This window comes from Panthera uncia (genome assembly GCF_023721935.1).
Source record: "Panthera uncia isolate 11264 chromosome B2 unlocalized genomic scaffold, Puncia_PCG_1.0 HiC_scaffold_24, whole genome shotgun sequence".
Lineage (NCBI taxonomy): Eukaryota > Metazoa > Chordata > Mammalia > Carnivora > Felidae > Panthera > Panthera uncia.
Genome location: NW_026057580.1, coordinates 81476798 through 81490410, shown reverse-complemented (window position 1 = coordinate 81490410; position 13613 = coordinate 81476798). Strand labels below are relative to the sequence as shown.

Genomic DNA, 13613 nt, shown 5'->3' with positions numbered 1-13613 from the left:
GCTCGGCTCGGCGGAGGCGGCGCGCGGCCCCGGCGCCCCGCGAGTCGAGCCGAGCCGCTGCCCCCGCTCGGGGTGGCCCGTGGCGCCGCCGGCGGGGGCCCGCGCCTCCTGCGGCCCGCCGCCGCTCACCGTGCTCTGCTCCTCGCCCATCGCCGCCCGCGGCCCGCGCCGCCGCTGCCCATCCAGCCGCCGGGACCCCCACCCGGCGCCGGCGGGCAGCGGGGGCAGCGGCTCGGCTCGACTCGCGGCTCCGCTTCTGCTTCCGGGTCCCTCCTCCGGGGCTGGGACGCCCCGAGCTCCCTCCGGGGAGCCCGTGCTCCCGGGCCGCGGCAGGCAGGGAGCCCGGCCCGCTCCGCCGCTCCTCCTCCTCGTCCTCCTGCGCGGCCGGGGACCGCCTCGGGGGCGCTGAGGGCCGCTCGATCCGGGCGCGGGCGCGCCCGCCCCTCATGCAGGTCGGGGCGGTGCCCCGGGGCCCCCGCGAGCCCCCGGGTGGGGCAGAGGGTCCGGGGGTGGGGTTGGGGGGGGAGGCGGCCGTCAGTGCCGCGCCATCGCGGGTCCCCGCTCCGGGCCGCGCGGGACGGGCGGCCGGAGGGCGGTGGTCGGAGCGTCCAGGGGCCTGTGGCGCCGCCGCGGCGCGCCCCGGGAGGTGCAGCGGGAGCGCGAGCGAGCCGCCGCGGCCCCTGGGGGAGAGGCCAGCGCGGGCGACCTCCCTCTGCTCCGGCTTCACCTAGAGCCCTCCTCGCTGCCCCGCACCCCACCCTTCTGGCGCACACCTCCCCACACGTACACACACGCGCAGGCACCCGCGCGCTCACTCACACGCACACCCCGAGTGGGTGTGATCTAAGCGCCGAGATGCTCTCTCGCGGCCAGAGTTCACACTCGGCCTCAACAAGCAGGCAGGCTGCCCTTCGGGCTACGCAGGAGATAGAACTTCCTACGGAATCACCGTATGCTCAGAGCAGAAACCAGAGAACACTGGCTACTTAGGGTTTTGGTTTCTCTTGGGCCCGTCCAATTCGAAATCCTCCAAAGAGGGAGTTCAGAGAAATAACGCTAGGGATTATTCGTTCAAAATGCTGCATGCACTAACTCTGCTTTCTGTCTGTGGAGGTCGGAAAGATCTTTGAAACCCACAAGGAAGCCAAAAGTGCTTTTAACCTACTCCTCCAACTGGAATCCTTATGAGAGCTGACAAATAACTGATTTAAGCATTATCCCTCTTTCCTCCTCTTCAGTGTTCTCTTACTAACTTTTTCTTAACCCTTTAAATATTCCAGACTAGGTAGCACAAGGTAGTAAAATGGCCTGGCCTAATTAATAAACTGGCTCATTGATGGGAATCGGGAGGAGTTCGTTACATTAGCATAACCGTATTTATCTCCAAAAGGGTTTCAAAGACAACAATTACATTTGAGCCAGTACTTAATTATGTGTTGATCTATCTTTATTTTACAGGAAGTATTAGTCACCCAGGCTGGTGTGTTTTAGTTCCCTAAAGCCAATGAAAACATTTTGGGGAAGCCAGCCCTGTTTTTTCGTCTTGAAAGGGAATTCAGTTTACACATCTATGTAATAGGAAAGAGTTGTGAAGTGTGTAGCATTTGTCTTGAAGTTGTTATTGGTGTGTTCTGAAATATTTCCCAAACCAGTTACAAATGCGAGAAAGGCTACTGATCATGCAATACCAAGAAAACAGTGCAACACCAAAGCACATTCCTATCCTTTGTGTCTGATGCTCAGTTGCACCCTAGCGGGATGAACCCAATCAATCAGTTGAAATGCCACCTCATTTATCAGTCTGACCCAAGAACGAAGAATTCTTACTTGGAAGAATAAATGCTATTCAATAATTTTTTTTTTCCTTCAATTTTGGATAGTTTCCTGTTAACTACTGTCTCCTCCAAATGATACCTCTCGTGTTTGATGTTCTAAGGGCTGGGATAAGAAGCTACATGTGTGTGCCTTTTGTGTATGCCATCTGATAACTACTGCTCTATTCTTTCAAAAGAGATACAAAAGTAATCTGTATTATCCAGGTGACAGCAGGCTAAACGTAAGACCAGAGTAACAATAATGAATACAAAAAGTGAAACTCCAGAGTGTCTATAGGAATCAAACACCTTAAGGTCTTCCCATAGTTTTGGGACGCCTTCCCCCATACATATTTGCCATGGGAGTTCCAAGAACTAGTTCTTGCAGTCCCCACCACCTTGTTCCTTATCCCTTAGGCTTTAGTTCACTGGAGATGGCTCTCCTTGCCACTGAACCAACTAGAAATCACTGCTGGAAATCCTGAAGGCTTCCCCAAACACGCAGCCCTTCTTGGCCATGACTTCATTTCTATGGGATTCATCCATCTTTGTGAAAATAAAATAGATCCATGGCATGTCATACCTCCTCCCTCCAGACAGACTCAGACTTGCCTGAATCCTGGGCTCAGCCTCCCTGGTGTTCAATCTGGGACACTGGCAGCATGGAAATGAGTTAAAATGCAAAGTTAAAATTCCGGTCAGACCATCAATTTCCCCTGAAATGAAATGCATGAAGCACCTATAATGATTGTGCTGACAGGATTCACTTTTTTAAAAGGATTGGTTGAAAACAGTCACCATAACATAAATTTCACTCATCTACCACAAGCTTAATATTCTTGTAACTCAGGCCATCTGCCCCGCATCAGGCTGTGTACAGATGTTAGTACAACATAAGCACTGCCACTACCACTTTTCTCGCTCAATACTTTCTAATCTGCAATGAGCTGTGCACCTTCCCTAAAACCAAGACTAGCATTAGAAGACGATGTCAAGTGTGAGAACTGACACAGTCAGCTGCTGTAGGTCGTTATTAAACATTATTTTTTTTTATTACCTACTTTTATTATCCTGGCCTTTCAACATGACTTGAAAATTTTTATTCAGATATTAATTCGAACATAAAAAAGCTTAGATTTATTAACTTATTATAAAGATGTTGTGAGATGGCAGAAGAGCTGTGCATCATTTTAAGTTTACATATTGAGGGTAAAACATCATTTCTTCTTGCCTGTTGTGGAAAAGACATGCATAACATTTAAATACCGTAAGATAATTATCCAGGGAATACCTGACTTGTTTTTCCTCCTGTCTTTCAACTATCCAAACAAAATTTTTCAAACAAATTCATTTCCTGAAGAGGAATAAACAGGATGGAATGGTCTACTAGGTCTGCTTCTGAAAGACACAGTTGAATGTTGGTCCTCACTTTCCTGTTCTGTCCTCTTCACCCGTGGAGGAAGAGAACCTGGATGCATTAAGGAAAAGGGCATCAAGAAGAAAAGAATGGGACACAATTGTTTCCCTTTCTTTTGCCACCCTAAAGTCCCTAAATCCAAATAGTAGGCTTTTGTAAGATGAAGTTAAAAATAAAACAAAACAGTACATTCCTTCCGCTTATAAAATAAAAGTCTAAATGTTTGGAATATAGAGGAAACCAAGAAGAAAAAGGAGGACAAGGTGGGGTGGGAAAAGGAAGAAAAGGAGGAAAGTATGAAGGAAGGAAGGAAGGAGGGAAGGAAGAAATGAGACGAAGAACTTCAGCCAATACTCACTACCCCAAATAACTACTTTAACATATTGAGATATTTCATTCTAGTGTTTGCATCTGTGTGTATAAAAATATATTAGACAGTATACTCTCTTTTCCTGCTTTTTTTCTGCTTTTTTTTAAACTTAATAATATATCCTGATTCGTTTCCATATAATTAAAACATGTGTACATCATTATGATTCGTGACCATATAGAATTTTACTATGTACATGCATCACAATTTATTTAATGAATTCTATTTTATTTTTTAAATTAGATTATTTATGATTTCAAGATATATAACACTTAATGTGTGTTAATATTTCTGCTATAACCTTTGTTACATTCCTAATATACCATAGCATAAGTCCTAAAATTAAATTGCTTCAGAAAAGGGTAAATGTACTTTTGTAGCTTTTGGCACATATTATCCCAGAAACTTAACACCAATTTATAGTCCCATCAATAATGAGACTATGAGTCTACTCTCCTAATCATTCTAAGACTTTTAAAAATTCAAATGCTGTAAATAGCATCTTGTGTTTTAATGTGTGTATTCTTTTAAATAAAAAAGGGCAAGATCAAATCTCCTTTGGATATTTACAGTCTCCTTTGGATATGTACATTGTTATGATTCCCTATTCCTGAAATTATGGTCTGACAGCTTCCTTTCCTCATCTTATTTTTGAATTTCCTCTTTAGTCTTCCAGTGACAATAGTGGTCTAAAAATGTGCAGAGATAAACTCAGTCATAATTAATACTTCTAAATCCATAATACCAATCCCTCATTTCCAAAATACAGATTTATTTATTTGAGTGCACAAACTCATTCCCAAATGAGTATTTTACCAGGGAAATCCTGTATCTCAACCCACACTGTGGAAGCTCTTTAAGACAAAAAAAAGATCCACTGACGATGTAAAATTGACCCTTCCTGAACAGAAAACCAGTTCCCTGATCACTGAAGGAGTCACCAAGAGCTTGAGTTTTTAAGGGCAACACAAACTTTCCACTACTGTGGCTTTGGTTTCCCAGAAAGATGTCAGCCCTGGCTCTGCATTTAGAAATCCCTAATCTCCTCTTCCCAAGCACATAGTGACATGAATAGAGAGGCATGTTCTCTCTGTTCCTCAGCTTCTCTTTCTAAAAAGGGTGTCAAGTCACAGCCTTCCCCTGACAGGCTTTGTTTATAGCAGAAGTCAGAGAAATTTACAGCCTGGCTCCTCCCTGGCCCCGAGACTGGAATGGTTCATTGGTTTAGTAAGCAAGAGCAAGATAAATCTCTTTTTGTACAGCCCCCAGGATCATCGTTGCTAGGTAATTCACAGGGAAGGAAATAATTTTGTTCAAACTAAAAGATAATCAAGCATCCAAGTAACAGAGCCAAAGATGCACTTGTACAAAACAACGCTTTTAGCTCTGAAGAGCAAAGATTTTCTTAGCAAGAGGAAATCTCTTCCAAATTAGGAAAGAGGTAAAAGGTAATTCAGAGAAGATTTATTTAGAACAATGGGAAGTGCTTACAAAATTATGCTAAGTGAAAAAGGGCAAGAAAAATGTAATGTGTGATATGACTACAACTCTGTAGGCATGTGTATTATAAAGACCAAAAAAATAGCAGTTATTGTATAAGGATGATGTTGTTATAATTGTCTTCTTCCTAAGATTTCTAAAATATTATGTTGCTTTTATATTGGACAAAAGGGAAAAAGATTTTTTTAAAAGAGGGAAACAGTTTCATCCTAATGAACAGAGGAATGGGCTTGGTGTCAATAAAGGGTATTTGCAGGGCGCCTGGGTGGCTTTGTCGGTTAAGCATCCGACTTCGGCTCAGGTCATGATCTCACGGTCTGTGAGTTCGAGCCCCACGTCGGGCTCTGTGCTGACAGCTCAGAGCCTGGAGCCTGCTTCAGATTCTGTGTCTTCCTCTCTCTCTCTGTCCCTCCCCCACTCATGCTCTGTCTCTCTCTGTCTCAAAAATAAATAAACGTTAAAAAAATTTTTAAAAACAAATAAATAAAATAAAGGGTATTTGCATGTACACTTGTGATAGTTAACGTAAGCAAGTTTTCTTATTTGTGTTACAATTCAGTTTAAGAAACATTTCCTGAATGTCTATTAGATCCTATGTCAAGCTCTGGAAAATTCAGTTTACTTATTTGTTCAATGGAGAAAATAACTTTTCCCAAATTTTCCTTTATTACGAACTTTAAAGCTTCTATGAAACATTTTAAACTGTCCAGAGCATATCTTGCCTGTATATAGAACCCCAGTTCCTAGTATTTGACACATATTTAGTCCTCAATAAAACATTTTTAAAGGACAAAAACAATGATAGAATGGTCATCTATAGTTATGTAAGCATTATATAGAACTATGGTTCTCAAATTATGTGCCAAGTTGCCCTGAGGCACAGCAGCAAACTGCCAGGGGTACCGTGAGATATTTAAAATTCTTGGGGCGCCTGGCTGGCTCAGTCAGTGGAGCATGTGACTCTTGATCTCAGGATCATGAGTTTGAGCCCCACGTAGCAGGTAGAGGATTACTTTTTGAAATTTTAAAAAATAAAATAAAATTCTTTGGGAATCACGGCATGGCTGTCAGACACCATGCAAACTATGATTATTAAGTTGTCTGGACCTAATTACTCTTAGGGATTTCTTTTTGCCTAAAGAGCACCATGAAAAATAACTGAGGCACATGGGTGCCATAAACTGAGGAAGTCTGGAACCTTAGATTGAAAACCTGAGACACAGGGCAGAAACAACAGGATAAACACCGTAAACTCTTAGAAATTTATACTTTAAACTGACAAGATACACTCCTATAGTAAAGGATTAACCTTGCCTAAAGAAAGGTTTGGTCCTCAACCCCAGTTCCTAGGAGTAAACTCTAGGCCTTGCCTGCAGGAAATGAGTCTCTGTTTGCCCGGAGTCCTTAGGCCATGCAACGTAGTCTATGCTAACAATGTTATTTATGGTGAAGGTCTTGGGTCATGTGGTATCAATCTGGCTTCTGGAAGGACTGGGAACTAAGATTAACCACTTGGGTGGTTAGCCATGTGTACATCACTGACTTCCAATAAAACCCGTGGACACCAAGGCTTGGTGAGATTTCGTGGTTGACAGTATTCCATTTATAATGTCACACATCGTTGCTGAGAGAAATAAGCCCCATTCACGGAATTCCCCTAGGAGAGGGCAGCTGGTAGCTTCATGCATGGTCTCTCCTGAGCCCTGCCTTGTATAGGTTTGCCTGTTGCTGATTGTAATCTGTGTCCTTTCACTGTAATAAACCATTACTGTTGAGTAGACATGTTTGTTGAGCTCTGAAAGTCCTTCTGAAGAATCAGTGAAACTGTAGGTGGCCTAGGAAACTTCATGAACTGCACCACTACAAAAATGGAAGTTCGTTGACTTTTATCGGTTTTCATTTTCCTTGTTTTTCCAAGCAGAGAGAAGTCATTGTAGAAGGTATTGTATCAGTTAGTGCAAGAATAAGACAATTTTAATATTAAAAAAGAGAAATGTATCACCTTGTTCTTGTCACACAAGAAAGTTGATTTCCTCAGATAACATAGATAAGCAATGGGCTCTTTTGATTTGTGGCTGCTTGAAATTGGTTTTGACATTTTGCTTTTGCAAAATCTAGCAAAGGATTACATGATTCTGAAATTTTTAAGCTGACAGCTTAAGCCATCCAGTTATATTTATTTTTAAAATATGGAAAATAATTTTATCTATTTATTTCTTAACACACTTGCTACCAGGTTGGAATGGGAGAACCCAGCTGCCTTTGGGGACTGTTAAATACCACAAGCTGTTTCTCAAACATTGTGGAATCAATAAAGCTCAAAATATTTTCTAAAATACTTTAAAAAAATTTCTCAACATGCAAGGATCTTAAAAAGCTTTTTATTCACATATTGCTAACTCATTTACATTTTATTTTTTCTTATCTTCATAGGACTTTGGAGCTGTTATTATGAGTTTTATGGGAATGATGGTTTTATTCCATAATTATATACTGGAGAAAGCTCTAGACTGGGCATATTTATTATTTGTATCCGATTCCTATTTTGACGTTAATTGTCTATTTCTAGGCCTGTGTGTTAACTTCTGTGAAATGGGCAGATTGAACTGGATGACTTTAAATTTCATTTCAATACTAAAATTAGCATTTTCAGTTTAACCACTAGATATTAATCCATACTTTGTGCACATTATTGTGAAACGTATAGGTGAAGAGTTACAAATGATGACTAGAACTCAATCCATGCCCTGAGGAATCTCTCAGTTAAAGAGAGAAGACAGATGTCTAACTATAATATCAGTTAAATTTTGGTGGATGTGTGATTGTAGAACCATAAATTCAGGAGTATTGGAGTTGCAGTACAGGGGAGTTTCTGCCTTGGTAGATCACAGAATGTTTCGTGGAGGGCCTGGAAGATGAATTCTATTTTTCCAGATGGAGAAGGTGGTAAGGATAGTAAATATTTTGGTATAAGGAACTGTATGAGCAAACACATGATGGTGCCTTGAGTGGCAGCTAGTGGTCCTAGTGTCTAATCCTATGTGGCATGTAGAAAAAGGACAGGAGATGAGGCAGGGAAGATAAACTGTCACAAAATTGTTTAGCTATTTTGCTGGATAGTTCTATTTGTCCTTTTAAATACCCTTCTGCTTTTGTCTATTCTCTGCTCCTGGAGGCTGACACACAGGGACACATATCAATTGCCCTCTGCCTTCCAATCAAGTTCAACCAAGGGAAGGCACTAGCAGGTGATCAGAGGACTGGAGTGTTTATTCTGGCTCTCAATCAGCCAGGTCCTTGTAGGCTATCTATACCCCTCTGTGGAAGGCCATAGGTATTATCACTGGCCTCTGGGAGTTTCTCCCTTCAGGCCAAAGGGAGGTGTATTAGTTTCATTGGTCTGCTGTAAGAAAATACTGCAAACTGGATGGCTTAAAACAACAAAAACTTTACTGTCTCATAGTTCTGGAGGCTAGAAGTCTGAAATCAAGGTGTCTACAGAACCATGCACCCTCTAAAATCTGTAGGGGAGAATCCTTCCTTGCCTCTTCTAGCTTTGTGTATTTGCTAGCAATCATTGACATTCCTTGGCTTGTGGAAGCATCACTTCAATCCTTGTCATCACATGGCCATCTTTTCCCTGTGTGTCGCTCTTTATGTCTCTTCTCTTCTTCCTTTAGGGACATTAATCATAGTAGATTATGGGCCCACCCCCCTCCACTGTGACCTTATATTAACTAATTACATCTGCAATGATCTTATTTCCAAACAGGAGAACATTCTGAAGTCCTGAGGACTGAGGCTTCACATTTCCCTTTGGGGAACACAATTCAACTAATACTGAGATGTAAGGCTCTCCACAGTTGCTAATCCCAGGGTACTGTTCTATCTTATGCAAGTTCTAAACCATGTCCACACCTTTGCCACTGGCTCCATTACTAAGGCCTCATCCTGTTACCCAGTCTGTGCCATCTGTTTTGTTGAGAGATTCTGATTATGTAGATTAGATTGTCTTGACAATGATTTGATTAGGTGTTGTGTTTTGTTTTAGACAGTGGGATATATTTAATAGGAGAGGAATGCTCAGTTCTGGGTTTAGGAAAAATAATGTGGCAAAGTAAAATACACATTAGAGGAAAGAGAGACAGGAGGCAAGACACGAAGTAGAACCCTACTATTGCATTGTCTTGTTGCAACATGACGAGGTCTAAAGTGGGAAGCAACACCAATGGCCTCCTGTATCCTAGAGCAAAATGCAGTCTTCCTTACAGCCATTCCTATGGCTCCCCCTTTTCCCATACTATCTCTGCCCTCCACCTCTCCCTCACTCACTACCCAGACTCCAGACTCTCATTAGCTCTTTGCTCTTCTTCAAATGTCCCACTCATACTCTACCCCATGGCTGGGGATGTTCTTGCTCCTTGTCATATGCTTGGGCCCTTCTAACTGTCTTCTGGTCTCTGCTCAGCATGTTCCTCTGTTACTGAGGGCTTCCTTAACCAACCTTAAAAAAATATCACCATCCTCATGCACTTCATCCCCAGTCGTTTGTAGCTCTTTACTTTTGTTTTCCTCTATAGTCCTCATCATGTGAGGACTATATATTTCTTTATTTCTTAATTGTCTCCCCCTGTCTTATATTTTAAGCACCATGAGAACAGAGGTTTTTTTTTTTTCCTGTTTGCCATTCCGTCCCCAGTGCCTGGCACATAGTAGGTGCTCAACATGTATGAAATGGTAGTCACCATTAGAGATAGAATCTGTGGAATATGGTAATAGATGTAATGTGGTGAAAGGGGCAAAAGGAATTAAATATGGCTCCAGGAGGTGTTTGGTTTTTTTGGGTTGTTGTTCGTGATTTCATACAGGTATGCCTTTCTACAACAGGAAGATTTGCCAGCCTAATTTAGTTATCTTTGTATTTTACACTTCAAAGAAAAGGTTAATCTTTCATTTTCAATGTCATGTAAAAGTCCAAGTGTTGGGGCGCCTGGGTGGCTCAGTCGGTTGAGCGTCCGACTTTGGCTCAGGTCATGATCTCGTGGTCCGTGAGTTCGAGCCCCGCGTCGGGCTCTGTGCTGACAGCTCAGAGCCTGGAGCCTGTTTCATATTCTGTGTCTCCCTCTCTCTGACCCTCCCCCGTTCATGCTCTGTCTCTCTCTGTCTCAAAAATAAATAAATGTTAAAAAATTAAAAAAAAAAAAGTCCAAGTGTTAGTCATAGAAACCAATACTTCCTGGGGTGCCTGGGTGGCTCCCAGCCAGTTGGTTAAGTGTCCCACTCTTGATTTCAGCTCAAATCATGATCTCACGGTTGTGAGACTGAGCCCCACATCAGACTCTGCTCTGACAGCAAGGAGCCTGCTTGGGATTCTCTCACCCTCTCTCTCTCTGCCCAGCCCCCACTCACTCTCTCTCTCAAAATAAATATACATTAAAAAAATAATAATCAGTAAGTCCTATGAGAAATGTGAATAGGTTGTGACTCATATGTTTTTTAAGATTGTGCTTCTGACTTGTATTCTGTTAGTCTAGCAACAGATTCTATTGATATTATTCTGTCTGTGGTTGTGGCTGGGACTTCTAGCACTTTTTCCCCACTTTTCTTTAACTTCATGTAACTTATGATGCCTGTGCCTCATCAGTTGACTCAGTGCTTCCTTTTTAACATCTAATACTTAAGTTAGAGAATTAGTCAATGTGTTTAATATGATTATCCAGCTTGTTCTGTGATGCATGATATTTGTTATTTAATTATTTGTTTCCAATTTTAGACATGACTAAGAAATAATGTGAAATTATAACTCAACAATGGTCGATGGCACGGGCTTTCCAATGCCTAAGAAACCATCTAGCTTAGTGCCAGCTCTTCTCAAAATGACATCTGGAAGAAAGTCTGCAGGCATAAGGGGACATAATCTGCTGACATCTAGTTGTCAGAGTGAATCATGGATTTACAAAACCTCTCAGACCCTATGCTTGAGAGGATTTATGTTATTATTTTAAGAATAGAATAATCCTTTTAAATTCATAGGGAAAATGAAGTAATAAAATTAGGGTAATATTTTAATGTTACCAGTGATAAGTAACTGTCAATGAACTTGAATCAAACAAGACTTGACTCTTGGGAAAACTACCTTTTTTGTTTTCCTCAGGAAATATTATGATCAGTAAACTATTTAAAGTCTAGATATAATTCTTACCATTTATGCTCATTGAAATGCAGCAGTGAAGGTTCAGAGTGTATGACAATTCGTTAGTTTTATTTATAATACTCACCTGAAAGACTATAAAATAAACCTTAAAAATGGGAACTTAGAAATTCAATTTTTTATTTAAAAATTACGTTAAAATTAAATTATAAATATAATTTAAATATAAATTATAAAAAAAGTCAAATGTTCCCAGCATGTTCCTAGCATGTTCCTTGCTAGGGAGGATTATGGCTCTTGGTTTTATGCCATTTTCCTCTAATTCCAAGGCAGCCAGATTAGTTTTGCTAAGGTTAGCTTTGGAAAAATATTGTGAAGCAAACAACGTGCGTGTTGGTGTTTCCTCTGTCTTCCCTTGCTCATGGTATCATTGCTGGGATCTTACGCTGGTACTTGGAAAATAGTGTCATCCGTATATTAATCTTCAGAATTTGTCTCCATTATTCCCTCTATCAAAGCTTCCCTTGGGGCACCTGGGGAGCTCAGTTGGTGGAGCTTCCGACTGTTGATTTTGACTCAGGTCGTGATCCCAGAGTCATGGGATCAAGCCCTACATCAGGCTTTCCACTGAGCCTGGAACCTGCTTAAGAGTTTCTCTCTCTCCCTCAGCCCCTGTACCCCACTCGCACTCTCTCTCTTTCTAAAATTTAAGAGAAAAAAATCTTACTTTACCTATGTCTAATTCCCTCAGGCTTTTGTGCTGCCTCCAAATGACAAGGGGCAATTAATGTCATTAATAATAATACCACATATGTCTATAATGTGAATTACAGTGTGTTTTCATGGGTATTATGTCATCTGATTCTTTGAAATTAACTGATAGAATGTAATACACAGAAGTCAGAGAGAAAGCATGAGTGAGAGATGCAGAGAGAGGAAGAGAGAGAATCTCAAGCAGGCTGTGCACTGGTAGCACAGAGCCTCGACACAGGGGCTCCATCTCAGGAGCTGTGAGGTCATGACCCGAGCAGAAACCAAAATTCAGACACTCAGGAGTGTCTTGGTGGCTCAGTCAGTCGAGTGTCCAACTTCAGCTCAGGTCATGATCTCACAGCTCATGAGTTCGAGCCCCGCATCGGGATCTGTGCTGACAGCTCAGAACCTAGAGCCTGCTTCGTATTTTGTGCCTCCCTATCTCTCTGCCCCTCCCCCGCTCACACTCTGTCTGTCTGTCTCTCTCTCAAATGTAAATAAACATTAAATTTTTTTTAATCAGACGCTTAAATGACTGAGCCACCCAGGCACCCCTAATTTTTACATTTTTAAGATGCTATTTTTTAACAAGGGAAAAATATGAAACAAAATGCAGACCACAAAATCTAAAATGTTTACTATCTGCCACTTTATAAAGTTTTCCTATCCCTAGATTAGTATTATAATCTTTATTAAAAGATGATTAAACATAGGCAAAGCTATATACAGGTAAAGAGCTAGAAGCCCTTTGACTTTAAATATATCTTTAACTAATGCACTTGCTCGTTCACCCTCTCTCTTTCTCCCTCTCTCTCTCTGTGTCTCTTAATTTCTTTTGCTTAGAAAGGAGTGAGAACAGTTACTTGCTTCTCACTAATCATAGCCTGAGATTCTGCTGACCTCACCCTGCTTACTTATCTGTTTCTTTGAACCTGTAGTAATGAGAAGGCAGTGAAATAGTAGATAAAAAAAGGGGAGAAGAAAGGAGGGGACTCTGGAAGACTTGTTTTAATTTTGGAAATCAAAGTTTCCAAAAAAGAATAGGAGTGATACTTCCCTTTGCTTTCCCTGAATTCAAATCTATCTGAAAGTATGCGTACTTACTAATAAGAAAGATGACAAGTAGGAAGAAGATGAAGAATGAGCATTTATTGGACACTTACTTTGTACCAAGAACTCTAGGATGTACTTTTATAAATACCATCTCACTTAATTTTCAGTTTATACCAGTCTTGTCCTATGCATATCAAATACTCAGGAACCCTCTGCAATTCTTAGCAGCTCATGGAATAATGTGGTCCTAGAGATATCCAACAGAAAGAGTAGATAGAGTTAGTAATATGTAATGATACTCTACAGAAGTAAAATCCCTACCTAGGATATGGTCCAAATAGCTCTTATAGGACATGCAACATCAGGAAACTTTGTTTAATTCCCAACTGTGCTAATGTTTAAATCACATAGTTACTTGGTCTTTAATTTCTCATTTGTATAATTAGAGGGTTTACCTGGATCACTTGAATTTACTCCATCTCTGAGGGCTAGAAGTTTGAAATACTGCCACTGGATCTACTGGAGATAACATCTTTCCAGGCCCAAAACATACCA

General features: G+C 41.4%; 1 protein-coding gene across 1 annotated transcript in view; it reads right to left on the bottom strand.

Moving 5' to 3' along the window:
- Window positions 1-150, bottom strand: part of RNF217 (ring finger protein 217) — a 129878-nt gene extending 129728 nt beyond the window's left edge. Inside the window, exon 1 of the mRNA XM_049654296.1 lies at window positions 92-150. Within this exon, the coding sequence (XP_049510253.1) occupies window positions 92-150 (59 nt within the window). The remainder of the gene's footprint in view (window positions 1-91) is intronic.
- Between the last annotated feature and the right edge of the window lie 13463 nt (window positions 151-13613).